The sequence below is a fragment of the Ochotona curzoniae genome, unplaced genomic scaffold (genome assembly GCF_017591425.1).
Source record: "Ochotona curzoniae isolate NIBS_2020 unplaced genomic scaffold, NIBS_Ocur_1.0 contig_2210, whole genome shotgun sequence".
NCBI lineage: Eukaryota > Metazoa > Chordata > Mammalia > Lagomorpha > Ochotonidae > Ochotona > Ochotona curzoniae.
Window position 1 is genome coordinate 25,353,185 of NW_024465369.1, and position 21,393 is coordinate 25,374,577.

A 21,393-nucleotide genomic window follows, 5' to 3' on the forward strand; every position below is an offset into this window, starting at 1 on the left:
CAATGGATTTACATCTGCACTCTACAAAACACCTTAAAAGGAACTAGCTTTAATATACTTCGAATGATTCCACAATATTGTAAAGGATGAGCCTCTACAAGGCCAGAAATAACTCTGATTTCAAAACAAAGATACGACGCAAAACAGAAAACAATAGACTAATATCTTTAGATGAACAAATACACAAGATTCTCAATGAAATATCAGCAAACCAGATCATACTCTACATTAGAAAAATCATACATCATAATCCATTGGCCTTTCTCTCTGGGATGCAAAGGTGAATCAATATTTGCAAATAATTAAATGTCATAAATCACATTAATAGAATGAAGAACAAAGTTCTTGTGATCATCTTAATAGAGACAGAGAAAGCACTTGAAAAGATTCAACATTCCTTCATGATAAAAATGTTCAACAATTATAGAAGCAACATTCCTCAAAAATGATAAAGATTAATTTTGAAAAACCAATAGCCAATATCATACTTAATTAGGAAAAGCAAAGCTTCTTTTGTCAGATGTGGAATGAGACAAAGACACCATTTTTACTATTCTTATTCACGTAGCACTGGAAATCTTAGCAAGAGAATTTGAGAAGGGAAGGGAATACAATTAGAAAGGAGGAATTAAAATGTGCATGTTTGTGGAAAGGCACGTTGTACACTCTACCAAAAAGGCTGTTAGAATTGATAAACCAACAGAGTCAACTTGCACCATATAAAATCAGCATACACAGCAAAGTAGAATTTTTATACATTCACAATAATCTTTCTGAAAAAGGAACCAAGAAAAAAGCCTACTCACAAGAAGTGCAATATAAATTAAATATTTAACAATAAAATTAGTCAAAGAGGTGAAATGTCTCTACAATGAAAATTTTAATATAACCAGTGTTTAATACACCAATGGAAGTAAGCATCAAGGACACAGGAAAAAAAATGGAAAGATACTCTGTGTTCATGGATTGGAATAGTTAATATTGATTATTGCTATCTAAAGCAACCTACAGATCCAATGCAATCTGTATCAAAACACCTACTAAATTCTTTACAGAATTAGACAGAAAAGAACCCTAAAATTCACATGGAACCATAAAAACCCAGATAGCCTATTTTATCCTTAGTAATAAATGCTGGAATCATCATGAAACCCATTTCCAAAGCATTCTAAAAACCTAGAGTAATTAAAACAGCATGGTAATGCCATAAAAAGTGACACAAATACTGTAGAAACAGAATAAAGAACCCAGGAATTAATCCACACACACTTAGCCAGCTGGGTTTTGATTAAAGTAATAAAGACCTACGTTGGAGAAAGCAGAGTCTTCAATAAATGGTGCTAGTGAGAATGAATATGTATCTTTTTAAGATTGTTTGTTTTTTGAATATGAATTTCTTAGCATCATGCATTAGAAATAATGTTAGCCATGTGTTAGGCGGTTGTAGATCACAGCTGAAGCTCTGGTGTTTCAGGGTCTCACTGTGTGGGTGGTGAGGGGCAATGCTGTACTCAACTGCTGCATGCCTGCCTTGCCCAGCTAAAGATTTTTCCTTTGGTTCTGTTGCCTCTTTTGATGGACTCACAATCTTTAATGCTTTTGGGACAAGATCTTCATGATTTTGCTTTATGTGATAGTGAAGTATCAAAAACAATAAATATATTTAATGGAATGCTCTCCAAGTCCAAGTGCCATTTAGCATCAATGGTTCTCCAAAAGTTTTTTGTTTTTTATGGTTGTTATTTGTATGTTTCCCTCTATGTAGATTATATATCAAGAATACAGAATGAGCATTTATCTTAGGAGCACTAAACCAGGGAGACAGAAGCTACAAAGTTTTCAGCAATTTTTACTTTTACCAGTAGTACCCTATAATCTAAGACATTGAAATAGGTTCCTGAACTCTAACTGGATTTGTGTTTTCACACCAACTTGTGATAACTCACCAACACATCAGGAAATGCCAAAGAACTATAAGCAGGCAAATATTGTGCTATCTAAACTTCATATAAAATGATCCTCGTTGATAAAGCCTGTGATTAAAGTTCTCAAAAGCAATAATATGACTTTTTTCATGAACACAATTTAAATCATTACATGCTTTCAGGGCATTACCAAGAAACAAAAATATTTGATGAAGTAATTGGACACACTAAAAAGAGATTTAGTAAATCTTCATCTGGATGGGATACCTTATGATAAACACAACATTTTCAAGCTGTTTCTCCTTTGGTGAGTTAAAACTAAGAGATTAACCTCAGGATAAGGGGATTTAGATTAACCTGATGGATGAACATATTGGTAGCAGTATTTCTGAATTTAGAAAGTCACCAAGAGAAAAACAAAGGGCATTTTGGAAAAAAAAAAAATCCACCTATGAGCGCTTTATTGTTGTGATATCAGCCAGAGGATTCAACAATTAAATTTCAACTCACCAAATATTTATCAAACATTACTTGATAAGAAATCTACAGCTTTGTAGACAAAAAGGATAAATATATATATAAATATGCATATATATATGTATTTATTCTTTTTATATATATATGCCTTTGAGTAGGGAAGATTTTGACAAGATCATAAGAGGAAAAGTATTGGGAATTAACAAGAGAAAGAACATTTATTTGAGGATCATCATGATATTTTTCAAGTTAAATATATGATTGGAGATAAACCTTAACTAAAAACATAATTTTAATAGATGATAAAGGTTTTGTGTGTAAATGTGTGTGTGTGTGTGTGTGTCTGGGTACAGATGGGAAACTGTAACTATGAGAATAATATATTCAAGCAGAAAATTTTACACAGAAGTGTGTGTAGCTTTTTTGAAATGTAGAGCAAGCTAAAGGTAGTGGATGATCTCCTGGAGGGAAAGCATTTTAAGATGAGAAAAGGTAGTGCAGAAAAGACTTCAAAGTTATAAAACCAAGGAGGAAAAAAATTAAAAGGAAAATGCTCAAACTCCATTAATTGTCTCAAAAGATATTTTTGAATAACTGTTCAAAATATGCAACAAGAATATTCATCCTGTAGGTGTAAGGGACCAAGTGTTTCCCACTTCCATAGAGACTGATTAAGTAATGATAGAAATAAGCCTAGATGTGCAGATGGGATAAATGCTGCAAAGAATAATCTTCTAAAGGAAGTAAGGAACCTGGTGGGCATAACTGTAGGAAGGTTGGTATGTGATAAGACTGGAAAGGTGGAGAGTATTGTATTAGTTATATAGAGAATGTGAGGCCTTTAGATTTTTGGGTGTATCGGTAACATAAAAACAAAAAAGCATTTAGGGAAAAACAAACTAACAACAACAAAAATAACCTTGTCAGGAGTCCAGTGTGAAGAATAAGTGGCACAAGGACAAGTGTATGTGAGAAGGTGGGTTGGGGGGTAATTTGAGTCTTCTAGGGGGCCCATTTAGGTTGTTTGGTTCAGTTATGCCTATGGAGATCTAGTTTGAAGAGCAAACTAGATGTATACTGGAGGCAGCAATTGCAAGACCGGCTGTCAGTTTCTGTGGAGGTGAGAGGTGCACTCCTGGATGTCTGCTTTGTGCATGTGAAGAGATGTGGAAGCTGAAGGGAAACACGGTTCTATGCAGTGTCATCAGTTCACTTTAGGACAAGTTGAGCTTGAGCTGCATGTGTGATTTCAAGTAGCTAGTTTAATAGGTCATTGTATATATGGGAATGGAGTGCTGGTGATCTGATATAAAGGCACAAATAAAAGGTACATCTTCTGAATCTAAATTAACGTAAGTGATGGGCACTAAAGTGGTCATTAAGGAAATGAATATTATATAAAATAACAAGAGAAGGAGTGTCCGGGTCAATGCCTTGAGAAATTCTACCAACTAATAACCTGGTTAGAAGACAATGTCCCTGGGCCCCAGCTAGGAAGTCTAGTGGCTAAATCCTCATCTTGCATGTGCCTGGGTTCCAAGTGAGAACCTGTTTGCATCCCAGGTGCTCCACTTCCCTTTCAGTTCCCTGCTTGTGGCCTGGAAAAGCAGTAGAGGTTGGCCCAAAACCTTAGGACCCTCCACTCGCATGAAGGCCTGGAAGAGGTTCCTGGCTCCTAGCTTGGCCGTTGTGGTCACTTGGCAAGTGAATCAGCAGATGAAAGATCCCTCTCTCTGTAAATCTGACATCCCAACAAAACAAATAAACCTTAAAAAAAAAAAAAGATAATGATCCTGAAGTGGACTTTAATGAAGTAATAAGAGTGAGCTGTCTTAGATAACATGTAAACAGCATTCAAGAAGGGGGTACAGAATTCACAGTGTCATATAATGCTGTGAGATAAAATGAACTGAAGATCAGAATGTTTGTTAGATTAGCAGTGAGGAAGTCTTCTCCCTTCTCTCCCAGCACACTTAAGTGCACCCTCACCTGGATTCTACGTGAGATGTACCTACTCCCATACTTCTGTATATTGCACCTACCATTTGAGGATGTGCCCATCTTCCTCTATGGGGAAAATAAAAGCTGCACTGCAATATCTATTTCTCTGATTATTGAGTAACTCTTTGAGAGTGTGAAATATTCAATAACTGCTGACTCTATGAGCATAATGTGAAGACTATACACAGACACCTAGAGAAGACAGGAACCACAGAGTTTGAATATGATGAGCACTTCTATGATGAAATGGTTGTTCTATCCATGTCATAGAGGAATGTGGGACATGTAAGAGGATTATGCTCTGCTCCTGAAGTAAGGGCTCCTCCCAGAACAATGCTCTTCATTCTGAGACAGTTATTTAACTCTTACTAATTAGCTTCCATTTTTTTCTTAAACCACTCCACTCTATTTCTCTACATGTGGATGGAGGCCTCCACATATTAAATTGCTTTGTTGAAAGATGTTGTAGGTATCAATCAAAAACCACAAATCATGTCATTAGCTACTGAAAAAAGCAAAAGATATGTTTTTTAAAAGCCTGAATGAAATGTATTCTTGAAATCAGAAGCATAACAGGCATTTAAGTTAAAAGATTTAGTAACCAATGTCCTATTCTTAGACTTTAAATAGAATAAATTACCTCTGTCTCCTTCACTTTCAAATGACAATTTCCTTCTTCGTAGTTTACAGTTGTCTCCCTCAGAATCATTCATGGATTGTGATCGTAGCAAAAGATCAGCCTTTTTAAATGGAGCATGAACAAAGATGGAGATAAATGGAAGATTATACAATTTGAATATAATGTACTTTAAGTAATTGTTTACTATTTCATATTATGTATACCACATTGAGACTCATGAGATAATTGCAAGTGGCCAACAGTATTTCACTTAATGATTGTCTCTAAATTATAAAATGGATCAATGTATTTCTAATAGTCTTATTGTCTGTTATCATACTTGTGGAAGTTATTTATTAGGAGTTGAAATGCCTGGATTACAAATGAGAATGCTAGGGATTGAGACGTGTGTTCAGCTCCTGACGGCTCTCTGGTAATGCAGAGCCTGGGCTATGGGAGACCTGGATTGCTTCCTGGATCCTGGCTGCAGCTTCTCCAGGAACCTGCTGTTGGCAGGCATCTAGTGAGTCAGAGTTCGCTTTCTCTCTCTCTCATTCCCTCTAAAATAAAAGTAAATATTTGAGTCTGATATCGGCATTCAGGTACTAAAGTGTGTAAAAGCTACTCATTCTTCTATGTGTTATTTGGAATAGTTAATAATGAAGGCAATAATTTTAAAAACTTTGCAAAATATATATTTCTGAAAAAAGTATGTTATAATTAGCGATGATATTTAAATTGCATGGCAATGATCTTCATGTAAAATTTCACCACAAAACTTACAAGGGTGAATGAAAAATTATTTTTGTTACAAACGTCCCTTTTCTTCCTCTTGGATTAACCCTGTATAACATTATTAAAATATTACAAATATCATGAACTATTATAAAAACTGAATCCCTTGCTTTATTTACTGAGGTCCTTCCTAAACTTTTAGGTAAAATATCTGATTTAGCTTTTTTGGTTGTTGTTGTTTGTTTTGGAGGCATAATCACAGTGAAGTTGGTGGCATAAACTTGGATGGTAATAAAATACTGATTCAAAACCCATATGGAAAGAGTGTGCTCCTCAGAAACGCAACCTTTCAATATGTCAATACTTCTCAGTATTTTGAAAATCTATTCAATGGCATCCAGGTGATCTTAAAAGTTACTGTCTCTTTAAGTCTCTCACAGTATCCGGGAAGGAAAGTAACTCAGAGAAGAATTATGTCTACCACTGCTTTACTAACTACTGACCTTATGCTTTACTAGCTACTGACTATTCTCAAGAGAGAATACATTGGTTGACGTGTAAATACAACGGCAAGTATCAAAACTCCAATATTTGAGTTCTGTTTAAACAAAGGTTCTTAGAATTAACGTGGGGTTCCAGAGTATTTTGGAGGGAAAATGCTGGAGAAGGGATAACCTACTACTAAATTATGGGCTCCTATATAACTTCCATATACTTACAATAGTAGAACATCATAATGCGTTTTCTCATTAGAAGAGAGTGAGTAGATACATGGGTTACATTCTCACCATTCATTCCGGGTTAACTAATGAGTCAACATTCTTAAAACATTTGCATTAGAACATTACTATTTGTTTATAGCATTAGTTTTGACTACTACAGAACCTGATTTACTTTCTACATTTTCAATTTGGAAATTATATTAAATTTGTGTCTACTAAATTAGGTTATTAATTTCATTATTTTTTAGGAGGACATGAATAACCAATATATGGTGTAAATAACAGCTTAAAGATTATTTTTGCCTCTTATAAGTTATAACTTTAAGGGGATGTTCAGTAGCTCAGAATCAATCATTTCTTAGAAATAAACAAATATAATATAAACAAACATTATTTTGAATTATATATACAACTTAAGGGGTTGCATAAATATAATTAATCTATGTAAAATTATTCAACATATTTAAAAACAATTAGCCTGGATTTCTTTTGTATAATTTAGAAGTTTGAGTTTGGCTTTTCTTTCACATGATCAGACTTGAAAAATCTCTGCAGCAATATATTTCTTGATTTTTAAGAAGTATTTGTGCTATCCAAGAATTAAAATGAAACATTGAGATACAAAAATAACCAAACAGCTCACATATACCTTTGCACTCTCGTGTCTTAGGTTGAAAGTCAACTCTAGATTTGTTAGAAAGTGATCAGAAAACTCAGGATACATGTCCAAAACCTCTAACAAGTCTTCTCGCTGAATCTTATGTAAGTCACAATAGGTAAGTGCTCGTACATCTGCGTTAGACTTTCCAGGTTTGGCATAAAGATGGACCATTTCTCCAAATATATCATTTTTTCCTAAGGAATGAAGGAAAAAATGGGAGTCAGGAGATTTCAAAATTGGTGCTTTATTCTAGAAGTAACAGGGAACCACTGATTAACCAACTAATCCCTGAGCCAAAGATTTCAAAATGTTGAGGTCCCAGGTCCAGCAGACAGAAAATCAGGCAGCAATTTCAGTACCTGCACTGCCTGTTGCACCATTTATAGAGAGAAATTTTGTCACTGGTGCTGGTACAAGTCCTTTCATACTCTTACTTTTGTTCTTTGTCTAAGCATCTAGAATGTAGCAAGCATTTCTTCAAACTGGTATGTCCCATGTTGCTAGAAAAGGGTCTGCTAAAGTGCTTTAAAAATAATTTAAAGTAGGTGGACTGTGATTTTGAGAATCCAAGAATAACAGAAGGGTCAACAGTGAGTCAAATTTTCTGTCTTCGAATCATGCTTGGTTGAGGTTGATGCTGAGCAAGGAAAAGCACTTTCCTCACTTCAGGATTTAGGGAGCAATTTGAGTACACCTGCTTAATTTAAAAACTACTTCTGAATTCTTCCTTAATGAGTTTGTCCAATCGTTTAGTAAATCAAGTTGTATTTTTTCAACATACATGGCCATATTTTTTTCCATATGATCTTTTATGCTGAAGGTATGTTTTTCTTGCTGTCCTGCAAAACCTGAGGCCATTTAGTGTCTCCTCTAACACACCCTCTACAACACTTTTGCCTAGCCACATGCCACTTGAATCTCAAGGTCTTGTTCAATGATAAATGAGAAAAACAATACCCATATTTGTTGAGGCCAAAATAAATGCCAGACACTGTCAAGGGCTTAGGTGTTTTATCTCATTTTATTCCCAAAATAACATAGTGAAGAAATTACTAATTATTTTCTAAATATTCTGAATACAGAAAGAGGATTAGAGGTAAACTGATTAGCTCAAGGTCACCTTCTTAGTTGGGCAAAATGCGGGGTGAGTGAGAATGGCATTAGTAAATACTGACTTGAGTCAAAGTTCCTTATAAACTTGATATATCTAACCTACTCTAATAAAATATTATGCCAGTTAGATTTTTCTGTTTCTGGACAGGTACTTAAAAATTGTTTCTGTGGTATAAGTACTTCAAATACTGATGAATGACTTAATTATGTAACCTTTAAAAACTATCAATAACTACAAAATGATAATGTTAGACTATCTACTATTGGAGTTCTTTGCATATTTAGTGATATCTACTCAGTGTGCTACTTTGATTTTTGACATTGTTCAAACTTGTATGTTCTACAATGGAAGCTGTAAAAATTATTTAAAGAATGAAGTCTGGCCTAACTAGTCCAATATTTTATAATACTCTTGTTTTACAGAAGAAACTAATGAGAAACACTCAAATACATATCTTAGCTATAGAACCAATGTTATAACTATCAATGAAGTCTATTAGTTATATATATTACAGTTTATATATGTATATATATTACATATATATAAAACAAATTAACTAAGTAGTTATTAATCTTTCAAAAACAGAATTGAAGTGGGTATTGTGACTGTAGATTAAGTGACCATTTGGCATACACTTTTTCTACATGCAGTTCCTGGGACTGAGTTTTATCCCTGTTTCCAATCCAGATTCCTGCTAATTCACCTGGGAAGCAGCAGATGAAGGCCTGAGCACTTGAGTTCCTGCCACCTGTGTGGGAGCCCTTGATGTTATGGCTGGGGATATGCCATAACACAGACTGGCTCGGCCCCAGCTGTTCCATGCATTTATGACATGCAATAGCTAATGGAAAATTTACTTCTGTCTTCTCTGTCTCTGTTTCTCTCCCACTTTCTTCCCCAATCCTGTCACGCTGCCTTTTAGATAAAAAAAAATCTTTAAAAATAAGAATAAATTATCATGAGTTATGAAGATTTTAGGTGCTAATCTAAATGGAAATAGGGACTGGGCAAGAGTAAGCCAGTATAAGTATACAGTAAGTCATCACTCTAAAATTATTATCTGATGAGCAAATAAGCTTTTGTTACTTTCTGATAGAAGCAAGGACTGGCTGCTTCGCAGGTTAGCAAGCAATGAAACATAAATACTCTTCCTCTGGCAACTGGCCGCAGCAAACTCTCAAGGCTAAATCTGGTGAAATCCTAACCTGATTATGTGACCTCAAAGTTACTTAGCTGTGCTCTTATTCTTTGTCTGCTTATTGAATTGTAACCAAAATTGTGCATACATCTTGTCAATCTGTGGCACATCCAAGAAGTTTAGTCATAATAAAATTATCAAAATGTAAGTATGCAGAAACTGATGCAGATATCTTCATTTATGCATTTGGATCCTGTGCTATGCCATACTCTGGCTCCTCATGGCAAAGCAACAAAGAAAATACACAAAAACGTGTCCTTGAGGAGCCAACAGTCATTGTGATCATGGAGAGTTAAGTAAAAGGAAGTCGTTTTTACATGCCATTATTTAAACCGAGTTGTATTTAAGCCACAGGGGAAAATTCACAAGTGTTTACAAACACTGGGGTCCTAACATGGGTTAAACCTAGTGTTTAGCTAGTAGACGGCAAGACTTTACCATTAGTGTTTGTTTCATTTTCTCCATTTTTCTAATAATGCAAAGAAATTCTAAGGGTTCAAGTGGTCCAAATTCATTTTCAAAGGCAATTATTAAATTTGGGGTTTCTTTTCACTCAAATTTTTATTGCCAATTTTAATCTCCTCCTCATCTCTCTACCTAGATACTGTTTTCATAGTGCTTTGCTGCCCTAGGGACAATTAATTTAACTCTATTCAGTGAGATCCAACAGGTAAAGTGCACAATGAATAAGGAAAGTTCAACATCATGTATGTTTACTTCATGACAAGACACTGACATGTGCTAGCAACATGCCTAAAACATACATATTCTATTTTAAGCTAAGTGATCGAGTATGATAACTTGACAAGCAAAATACTACTATTTTCATATATTTGGCCTGAAATCTAAATGACAACCTAGAATAAGAGTTTATGGATGTGCTTGTATCACATATATATCAGGAACAGTCAAGAAAACATATTTTCTGCAAGGTTGATCTCATTTGAATTGAATTGCCAATAAAGCATTTAAATTGCTCATCAGTTCGGAGCAGTCATTGTAACTAAGTGGACCAGTTCTTTACTCAAACACTGTAAACTGTGTGTTTCGGTAGATAATGAGTATGTCAACCACTTAGTTCTAAAGCACTCACCCAGAATAGCTACAACAATGTCGTCTTTGAGGATTTCGATGGAGCCTCTGGACAAGAAATAAAGCGCAGTGAGTACGTCCCCACAGTGAACAAGTGTGTCTCCTGGAGGTGCATGGGTGGTCTTGAATTTCATTGCCAATGCTCTAAGGCAACCTTTACTTGCCCCCCGAAAGGCTTTGCAGTTTTGCAGCAAAGTCTGGTTGAGATGCAGACAAATGTCAGCTTGTAAACATTCTGGAAAACCCTTTAGGACCTGAGGGGGGAAAAACACAAAAAGTCTCATACTACCAGAGCACAGGGTACCTGAAACAAAGTAAATTTCTGGCTGACAGAACTGCAGCTGTAGTAATTCTCACACAGGCGTTTTTACAATGTGTCTACCTCGCCTACCTTGAGAATAGTGGAGTTGCTAAATCTGTCAGAGTTTTTAACTTAAACACTTGTTCTCTGAAGTAACTGCAGGCATTCAGCCTGAACTCAAATGCTGTCTCATTAAAATGGAATGCCTACAACGTTTCACACTGCTTTTCCCCCCTGTATTACGTTATGTGGCATCATGCTGTGCACAGATATAATGCAGTGTGACAGTTACTAAGAAATAATTCATGAAAGGTGGTGCAACTAGAAAAACAACCTCTTCATGGATCTCAAGTCAATGCAGATTGCCATCTCTGGTATACGTCTTAGTTTTCATTAGTGAAAATGTTGATCCTGAAATAGCCATGATATTTGTGTCATATGTACTCTCTGTTAACTGTTTGGAGTATTGGTGTTTCAGATACATTCATTATTAATATTAAATATTTTGATAAGAATTGGAAATAAAGAATGGGGATAAAGCAAATAGTTTAAAAAGAATAGTTCAATTTTCAGTAATGGAAATTGTGCCAAAATTCATAGTGCATTCAAAGCTTGTAAATTGGTACTGTTTTGACAAACGCATTTAATGGCTTATTTAAACTTGTGGAACATATAGTTTGCCTGAAAAGAGGTACTCAATTTGAAGTTAGTCAAATTTTATATTATTTTTATAGCTTTCCCAATATACGGCCAAAGACACTTAATTCCTCCTTCTTTATTTCTTGTTGTCATATGTGTCATATATATAGTTTTCATTTTTACATTGACTTTCTCATCCTAGTAAAAATAACCTCATTTAACTATGCTTTGGTTCAAAGGTGGCAGCATTGTAGCTATAAGTAATCAAGAGTTGCTTGTGAGGCAATTCAAATGTATTAATCTCATGGAGTAAATTAAAATTAAATCATATTTGACCTTAAAATCACTGCTAATTTACATATTAAAACAACCAAGGAATCCTATCTATTTCTGTAGAACAACTGTTTCCATTGGTCAGATTGACTCTGACATAGTATGGATCTGTAAGAGGTGTGATACATGATTGCCATAATTCTCCATTCTTTTTCCATTGTGCTAAATTTGTCACAGAATTTGTCACCTGAATTTGTCACAGAATGATTCTTGTGCAAGTCACTTTCCCCAACTTTCTTTTTCTATCATAGAATGAAAACCTTTACACTGGAAATAAGCCATAAGTTACCAATACATATAAGCCAATTATCAGACTGCACAATAGAGTCTATTGAAACAAAAACTCCCACTGTGATCTTGAAGAATCTGTGTCATGTGGCTTAGTTCCTAAGAAATGAATCCTCCTGTAGGAGAGTTTGTGGGTGTTTATCTGCAGTTTCTCCTCTGTTTTGTAGCTTTTCAGCCTGGTCTACATGACTGGACTTCATGTGGCTTCTCTACTTGAAGGGAGAGATCTCTGGCATGATATTGTGCCTAGCTTTTACTCACTGCAGTTCTTCGGTTATTGCTGCTGCAGACAATTTACTGCTGATTCTGACTTCCCTTGTTATTTTGCATACATTGTTATTGTTCTTGAAGATATTTTATTTTCTTCTTTGTCAGAAATCCAGGGATGCAATATTTCTTGCACATAGTTTCTCCAGTCTTTCTGGCAGGCAATTCTCCACTAAGGTTCATGTGCTATTGCCTCAACAGAGTTTTGAACTTCACCATATCATGTTTAAGAACAGTTTCTTTGCATTCTTGCTTTTTCTTGTTTCTGACTTTTAAAATGTACTTGCTTTCTTGCATTTATTTTCTTTACATTTTTTATCTTTTTAAACCTGTGAGGTGCACTCTGAGAACACTTAGGAAAAAAAAAATTCCTAGCAATATGTCCTCAGCTTCCAACATTTATTGTGTTAGCAGTGACATTTATCTGAAATGATTACACCAAGGTGGGGGCACCACAGAGTTTTCATTTTCACAGATCTGGCATAGACTTGTTTAGATGAAGAAATTCTTTCCTGGTGTTAATGCTTAATTGACCTGTTTAACTTTCTTAAGTTACTTCTACAAGTCACACAAAAGAAACTCAAAAGAAGTTCAGATTCAGCTGTTAAAACTCATACTACTGGAATTTTTTTTGGCTGTTCCAAAAAAAGCTTACAGCTTAAGAATCTTGAATATGTGTAAGAAAAATTCTGGGAAAAAATAAAATCTTTAAAGGGTCTTGAGTTTTTAAAAAAAGGGAACGGAAGTAGAGGTACATGGAGAAAAATGGAGTGTTGTAAGCAGGTGTTTATCCGGTGCACTGCGCTTCATCTGTCCCAGCTGTGATGCTCTCTTGGCTGTCTACTGCCTGTCCTTTTGTTTTTGTTTTCTATTCTCTTCCAGGTGCGGGTTCCTTGCTAAACTCCCTACATTTTTAAACTCCTCATTTTCCACTCATATACTGGCTTTTTAAAACCCAGTGTTAAAGAATTTTTATGTTAAATACACAAAATACAGAACAGGATATAATCTGTTTTGGTGACTGTTATAGTTATTTCCACTCTATGCAACATTCTTGTCTGGGAAGTTCTGGAACTGTAGAAATATGTTCTGCTGTGCATCTGAGACTATTGTTTTATTGAGTTAATATGATTTGAAAGATCACAGAGTACCACCCTGAATCCGTTATCATGACCTGTAGCTTGGAAAAGCAAATGTAATTATTTTAGCAAATATTTATCAAGAATGTACTCCATTTGACACAGAATAAGAAGTACAACAGTGAATCTTCTGTTAACACACCTGCCTGTGCAGCTTTTCCTCTAAATTCCCAGATTAAAAACTATTTTTGCGGATTTAGATGTTTTCTCTTATTCTGTTCTTGTAATACAAACATTTGTTTTTTTTTTTAAACTTAATTGCATGTACTTTAAAGAAAGAGAGAGAAAAGAAATTTTAGTCTACTCAGTTAAATTGCTTTAACACTTTGGACTGGATCACCACAGAGCTGGGACCCAGGAATATAATCTCGGTCTCCTACATGGGCTCGGGAACCTAGGTACTTGAGTATTACTAGCTACTTCATAGGATACACAGGATACACGTTTACACAAGATTGAAATGGAGAGCAGAGACAAAAACAAAACAAAACAAAACAAACAAACAAACAAAAAAACCCAGGCACTCTGATATGGGATGCCCAAACAACTTGCAACTACTGAAGTACAGGCCCAGCTCCTGGATGTTTACAATGCACATTTGTAAAGCTAAGTAAAGGTCATTCAAATATACCCTTACAGTAACAATTAACATAAGAAGACTGAAAAGCTCCAATTTCATTTTGTCAGTACTGATGGAACCGAGGACAGATTTTTTAAATTTCTTGAAATTCCTGAAAACTGTCAAAGGTTGACAAAAGCACTATGCATTTGTTATGATATAAGGCCATTTAAAATTTTGCAATATTCTTTCTTCTCATTACTTGAATTTACGTGTTCAAAATTCCTCGGAATTCAAAAACCAAATTATAGCTTATAAATGAGAAGTTGCTCTTTTAAGTGAGAATAGAATGCTTTCCATGATTGTGTGATGATAAGTCCATAGTTTAATGCTAGGGACTTCCAAATAGGTGGCCATTCAGAATGAATAACACAGTAAGGGCAACAAAACAAGACAATATTTTAAACTGAATGTCAAACAAATTACAGAAATCATAAAACATTACAGAAATCATACACAAATTACAGAATTCATACATACCAATAGCAAAAACGGAAATAACTACTGCAAATAAAGATCTAACCATCAAGGTATTTTGCAATAGCTTTTAAGGTGTTGCTGGGTATGCTTATTTCCCTTTGGGAGTGACTAATTTGGGGTCTCAGCACTACTCACAATTCTAGCTGCTCACCAGGGCATAGCTGGTGAGGCAGTATGTTTTATTCCCTGACACTTAGGACATCTAGATGGGCCTCTAAAGTTCTGTTTTGCACCTTGTACAGCCATAGCTCTTGTGGGCATTTGGGGAGTAAATCAGCAGATTGGAGAACTCTCTCTTTGTCTTTGTATCTCTATTTCTCTGCCTTTCAAATAAATAAATGAAAACTTTAAAAATTATAGCTTTCAAACATTATCATTAATTTAGAGCCCCCCAAATTAATCTAAACTCCCCTAGATGATATAGACTATTCATACTTAATGATGCAAAATTACAATTTTGAAAATTTTAGCAATCATATAGTCTATGAATTCAGATTTTCTCTGTACTGAGTGATTTAAACAACACTCAAAAATGAATGGTTGCTGAAGTTAACATAAGCTTGAGAAATCTGATTTGATATATGTCCTCAGCAAAGTGACATTAGTAATACTTGTAGAAAAGCAAATCTTTAAATGAAAATTTATAAGATTGTACCAATAATAATATGATACCCATTCTGTATATTGGAGCAGAAAGAAAAAAGATATTTGGCACAAATCATGACAGATTATAAAGAATAATTCTTTCTGATGTTCAGTTAATGGAGTCTGAGCATAAAAGTATTCTAACTAATGTAGTCTCTTCCTTTTTCTTTTAGCTATGTCACAAATCTATGACCTTTTGAACTCAATAATGAACATTTATTTCTTTAACCAAATTTAATCTGGTTGCAGATAAATAAGGATTTTCAAATGAAGTTGAATATTCACAACTTGTTGATAATAGAGTATTCCTCAAGTTCAAATCGCATGGTTCAATGTTCACCACTTGTTAGCCTGGATTGTAAAACATTCCCTATTGATAGAGATATTTCCAAGAAGCTTCAGATTTAAGTCAACAACTGAGTGGCTTTGCTTGTTTATTTTTACAAAACTCTCCCTAGCCTCCTTTCATGATGTTTTAAAGCCATGTGTTCGTTTTTTGTAATTAAGTGGAGTTTTGGAGCAGTATTTAAGAAACTACTTGAGGTTTTTGTCTTCCCTATCAGAATGCCTAAGTGTGAGCTGCAGTTCCTCTCCTAATTCCAGCCTCTTGGAAATGCAGATCCTGGAAGCAGCAGTGATGGTCCAAGGACTTTGATCCTGGTCACTCACAGAATGACTTGGATTGAGTCTTGACTTTTGTCCGCCTTTGGGGAGTAAACCAAAAGTTGGAAGATCTCCATGCCTCTTTCTTTCTGTGCTCTGCCTTTCAAAAAATGATTCACAAATGAATGAATAAAAGTAAAAAAAGAAATGAACTAAAACGTTTTCTTTGATAGATGCATCATATCCAGTTAGTAGCAGAAGACTGAATACAGTCTAATGAAGTTTCTTTTTTAAAAAAGTATTTCACATAGTGTAGCCACAGAAAAGAGGGTTCTCAGAGGCAGGCTGAATACAGCACATTTAGAAAGACAGCCTGAATATGGTAAATGGTTCCCTTAAATAGCAGATTCATCACATGGACAACTTTGGAGGCTGTGATAACTGTCATTAGGAAATTTTCTGGGAAAATTATCTGGGTCATTAAAGATACTTAAATCCTGACAAATTAGGATTAATTAAAATTAACACTCCCTATGAAGCATGAAAACTCATATATGATTATCAATTAGATGATACAAATGATATTTTAAGTCTTAAGTCTGTCCCAGAATACAGGTTCAATAAATTTTAAAGCATTTCCTGATTCTGAGATTGAGTGTTGTTTTCCACATGAGCACTCACTTTTGATATATCTTTAGTGTTTGTAAGATAATGAAGCTTTCATTTTGATGTTTATGGAAGATAATGCCCTAATTATTCCAATGTCATAATTTCTAGATTATTTCAGAGCATATTATTTCTATGATTTTGCTAACACAGAAAAGAGACACAAGTGTATATTATGTTTCCTTGGTGATCACATGCTCAATATCATAATTTAAATACTGCTCATCCTAAGAGAGCTCTTTTAGCAGCATTAAACAGACAAAAAGGCATTCTGTTACTCTGAAGCTTAAATTATTTTGTCACCTGCTTTCTTATTTTGCCTTTATGTGCCTGATAAGAATAATGAATTATTTGTCATATTTATTATGTATATCTGGCTAGATTGCCAGCAAAATAGAGTCTTGCAAAATTCACAATTGTGAGAATAATTATAAGCTCTAGGAGAGTAAAACAACTTCCTGTATGTACTTTTCCAGCATCTAGCATATGGCTGCTCTTACTTATGACAAAAATATGGATAAGAATAAAACATTACCATACATATACATGGTTTGACAGGTTATAAATCCTGAACCAACTTTGGAATCAGTACAGTTTCCTTGAAAAGTGAAATAATATTCTCCTTCTTACATTTTACTCTTTCCTTCTTTTGAAACTGCAGATAACAGTGTAACTGTGTAAGATATCGCCTTGCTTTCAGAAGGAACTAAAAACTTAACCTGGGTTGGGTCTAAATTGGGGTGTGAGCAGCAATGGGTGGACAAAGGTGACGTGTCATTGTTACCTAAGCTCTTGAGTCTTCTTGTTAATTCTATAAAAGATTAATTTAAGGAGTATGTAAGGATTTGTCCAGTGTCAGGGGAAACCCTATACACACTCAAGGACTTATAGCAAATAGAAGGATCTACATCCTGAGAAATACTTTCAGGACCTTTTCTCCTTCACTCTGCTTAATTAGAGAGACAAGGTAGGTGAAATGATAGACAAAATATAACTAGAACGGATTTCTGTAAATAGCTCTTTCTAGTGGATTCAATGTAGATGATTTGGTCTGATTTACAAAGTAATCAACAGAGCATCACAGTCTATCATGTGGTTAAAAACAGTGATCTAAAACATGACCTTGGATCTAAATGTCAAGAGTTTTGTGGTTTCAGAAATGTTCATCACATGTTATACTTCAGAATCATGGTTTTCAATTGGATTGTCAACCTACGTGAGGAGCATAGAATGGCAGTCACTCCATTTTCTCATTTTGAAAACTGACTCAACTCATTAAGGGATTTTACTGGTGAAAGTTCTTGCATTCCAAATTGTCTAGCATTTTCTTCAACCATTTTTACTTCATTGCCATCAATCAAATTGGATTTCCTTAGCTACTAACAGTATGGTAGGGCACAAAATATTTTCCATTCATTTCAGTGACTATTAATTATTGATTCATAATAAAATAGAAATATAGCAAATGCCCTTTTTGTGTCAGTTAACTATGTATTCCTGAGAAATTTTAAGGTTGGAAAGCAACACAATTGTTTTACAGGGAGAGTGATAATTCTATGTATTCAAGCTCTTTCAAAGTCGTAGACTCTTTCAAAATAGTTGAAGGTGCTTTCTTTCACCAGACAGATTTTTCTCCTGTGAAATGTATTGAAGACTAGCTGACACTTGGGATGCTGTATATATGGTTTTATCTGTGCATTTTTCTGCTCTGCCAATTGAGTCATAAGCCAGCTGTGTAAGTTCCAGTGCCTATTTATGCCAGCTGGATGTTTTAGGGGAATTACATAATTGAATTATATAATGGATAAAATAAAACACAAAATATGTATGAAGGAGAACACTGTAGACATACTTTCTGTAAAACCATTAAAATAAAGAGAATGTTTGTAAAACTTTTAAAAATGTGAGTAACAAAAAATCAGATTTCCAGAATAGGTGTTTGATACTATGCATAAAGCAGAAAATCACCCTTCATGAACTTTGATTATAATTCAGAATATTGGAAAGACTTATTAATGGGAGCCTACAAAATCAGGCATATTGAAAGTTAAGGATGGTGCTTTATGCAATCTGGGTCAAAGAAGAAACAATTTTAAAAAGAGACAAAAGGAAAACATTCCATACCAAAATACACGGAGCCACATTAAAAAGAATCAGTCAAAGCCAAATTTATATTCTGAATGCCACTGTTATTAAAATAAATGGGAACCAAAACCCTAATAAGAGAAAATTAAGGACATAAGAATAAGAGAGTAACCCACAAGATTAAAAATAAGGAATTAATGAAGACAGGTGTCAAAAGTGAAAAGAAACCTAGCAAGGATAAATAAAATCAATAAGTAATTTTTAAAAAAAAACTACAGTGAAATATAGAATTTGTTCAAAGGCCTGCTTCAGGAAAGAAGAATGTAAAAGCAGCTTAGCGGCAACTAAGTAGATATAACGTATTTCTATTGATTATTTGAAATCTGAGTTAGACATCATAGGCAACTGATCTTTGATGAAGGTGCTAAGAAGACCCATTGGAAAACGGAGAGTGTATTCAACTAATGTTGTTGGGAAAGCTGATGTCCACACAGAAAATAGTAAAACTGAGTTTCTATTTTTCACCATAAACAAAGCTCAACCCAAACTAAATTAAAGTCCTAAATGTAAGACCTAAATCTTTAAAACTACCAGGTCAAAGAACATTGATAAAACACTATAGGACACAGGAATGGATGAGAATTTTCTGTGTCAGTTTCCAAAAGTATAGACATAAAAATACACTTAAAAAGAAACTAATATCACTAATTTTTAAGAAATTCAACCAACTCAGTGACAAAAGTTCCACAAACAATCTACATTAAAAATTGGCATTAGAACTAAACAGACATTTCTTAAAGGAAGACATAAAAATGGCAATGGTTACATGACAACTACATTTTGACTGGCTAAATGAAAATGACTATTTCATAGTGTTGCTGGAAATATAAATTACTAGAACTGTGGTTGAAAATAGCATGAAGGCTCGTCAAAAAGGGAAAAATAGAACTGCTGTATGATCTGCAATCCCATTCCTGGACCTACGTTCAAGAAAAATGAAATCTGTTGAAGAGATATTTACATGCCCCTGTTTATTTCAACAGTTTTCACAAATAGCTAACACATTGAAATAATTTAAGTATCCATCCACTGATGAATGAGAAAGAAAATGTGGTACATATATGCAATGTGATACTCCTCAGCTATGAAAGGGAGGAAACCCTGTCATTTGCAAGGATGTAAATGGAGCTGGAGATTATTACGTTCAGCGAAACAAGCCAAGCAGAGAAAGGAAAGTATTACATGATCTCACTAGAGTGTAAAAATGTAGCCTACAAAATGGTCATCCCATAGAAGTAAAAAATAAAATGCTAGTTACCAGAGACAAATAGGATAGCCGAGGGAATGATGGAAAAGTTGATTGACATGTACTAGGTTAGAATCAGATAAGATTTAGAAGTTGAGTCTTTATTGTATAGTAGGGTATGTCTATATTGTATAATTATAACAATATCTACAAACTAGGATTTGGATGTTTTAACTATTAAAGGAGTAAATGTTTGAAGATATATATATTTACTCTGATTGAACATTACACAATGTATAACAAAAATCACATCATATTCCCTAAATATATCGTTTTGTGTCTGTCAAACTTTAAAACTTAGAATTTTTTAAAAAAAATCAAGCCAGAATTCATACTGCTATTGTAAGGAAGAATCAACATACTCATGTTTTATGAGTTTTTAAGTCCTTGAATTTATTAGGAAATTTTCATATTGGTTTTTGAGTATGATTTTACAATCTTATTTTTGGGTATCTTAAAAGCCTAACATTAAATAAATTGTAATTCAATAAAACTGCTCATTCATGTTGTATGAACAAGTTAATATTCTTAAGCAGCAAAAAAAGTGAAATACTATTAATAAAGATTGAGCTATTTTTTTAGATGTTAAATCATTAGAGAAGGCCACCATTCCTGTAGGAATAGATAAATGAAGTAGTTTAGATTTATGTCTTTATTCTAATTTGGTAATATCATGTGACCTTCAAAGTGTTGTTTGTAATTAAATGAAAAAGATGGTTAATTCTTTCTATTCATATTAAGAAAATAATTTACAAAATGAATTTCCGATAGGTTATGGACTTTATTACTAATCATACAGTGAAACCTGCAAGAAAAGCTAGGAAACTCCTCATAATGCAAGGGTGTAGCAGAATATTTCATAACAGGAAAGAGACCCAGAAGAAGCTCTAGGATCTTGGCTTTGGATTGGCTCAGATCTGCCCCTTGCTGCCACTTGGGGAGTGAGCCAGCAGATGGAAACTTTTTCTCTCTGTATTTCCTTTTCTCTGCAAATCTGCTTTTGTAATAAAAAAAGGAAATAAATATTTTAAAAGAAGAGATATTGAACAATTCTGGCATTTTGAGTAAGAAGAAATTTAAATAATAGTTCCAACAAATATTTTCTAAATGAGAGTTCACAATCTACTTTTTATTATTGACTCAACTGTTGTTGATTAAGTGATCTGAAAGTGAACTAGGCTTGCATTACTCTTCTGAGTAATTCTCACACTCCAAAGTATTCTGAAACCCATCAAACCCTACAGCACTGAAAACTGTTCCCTGAAGTCCTATTCAAAAAGGACTATTATTTTACACTTGAACACAATTTTTGCTTTCCTATTACCCCTCGAAGAAAAATCATGATAAATCGGGAACCTAAGATGTCAAAGTGGGCTATTGCCTCAGAAATGTGTTTTGGCATGGCTGTTTTTCAGTTTCAGGTCACACTGATACTTTAGCTTTTGGGTCAGGCATGGGTGAAGGTTAGATTCTAGCTT

At 34.3% G+C, this 21,393-nt stretch overlaps 1 protein-coding gene across 2 annotated transcripts in view; it reads right to left on the bottom strand.

Moving 5' to 3' along the window:
- The window catches only part of KCNH7 (potassium voltage-gated channel subfamily H member 7), a 436,066-nt gene that overhangs the window by 19,307 nt on the left and 395,366 nt on the right, over positions 1-21,393 (bottom strand). For both annotated transcript variants that reach the window (XM_040971656.1, XM_040971657.1), the window contains exons 10-12: positions 10,546-10,798; positions 7,129-7,334; positions 5,044-5,143 (exon numbers count right to left, since the gene is read on the bottom strand). In XM_040971656.1, coding sequence (XP_040827590.1) covers positions 5,044-5,143; positions 7,129-7,334; positions 10,546-10,798 — 559 coding nt within the window. The remainder of the gene's footprint in view (positions 1-5,043; positions 5,144-7,128; positions 7,335-10,545; positions 10,799-21,393) is intronic.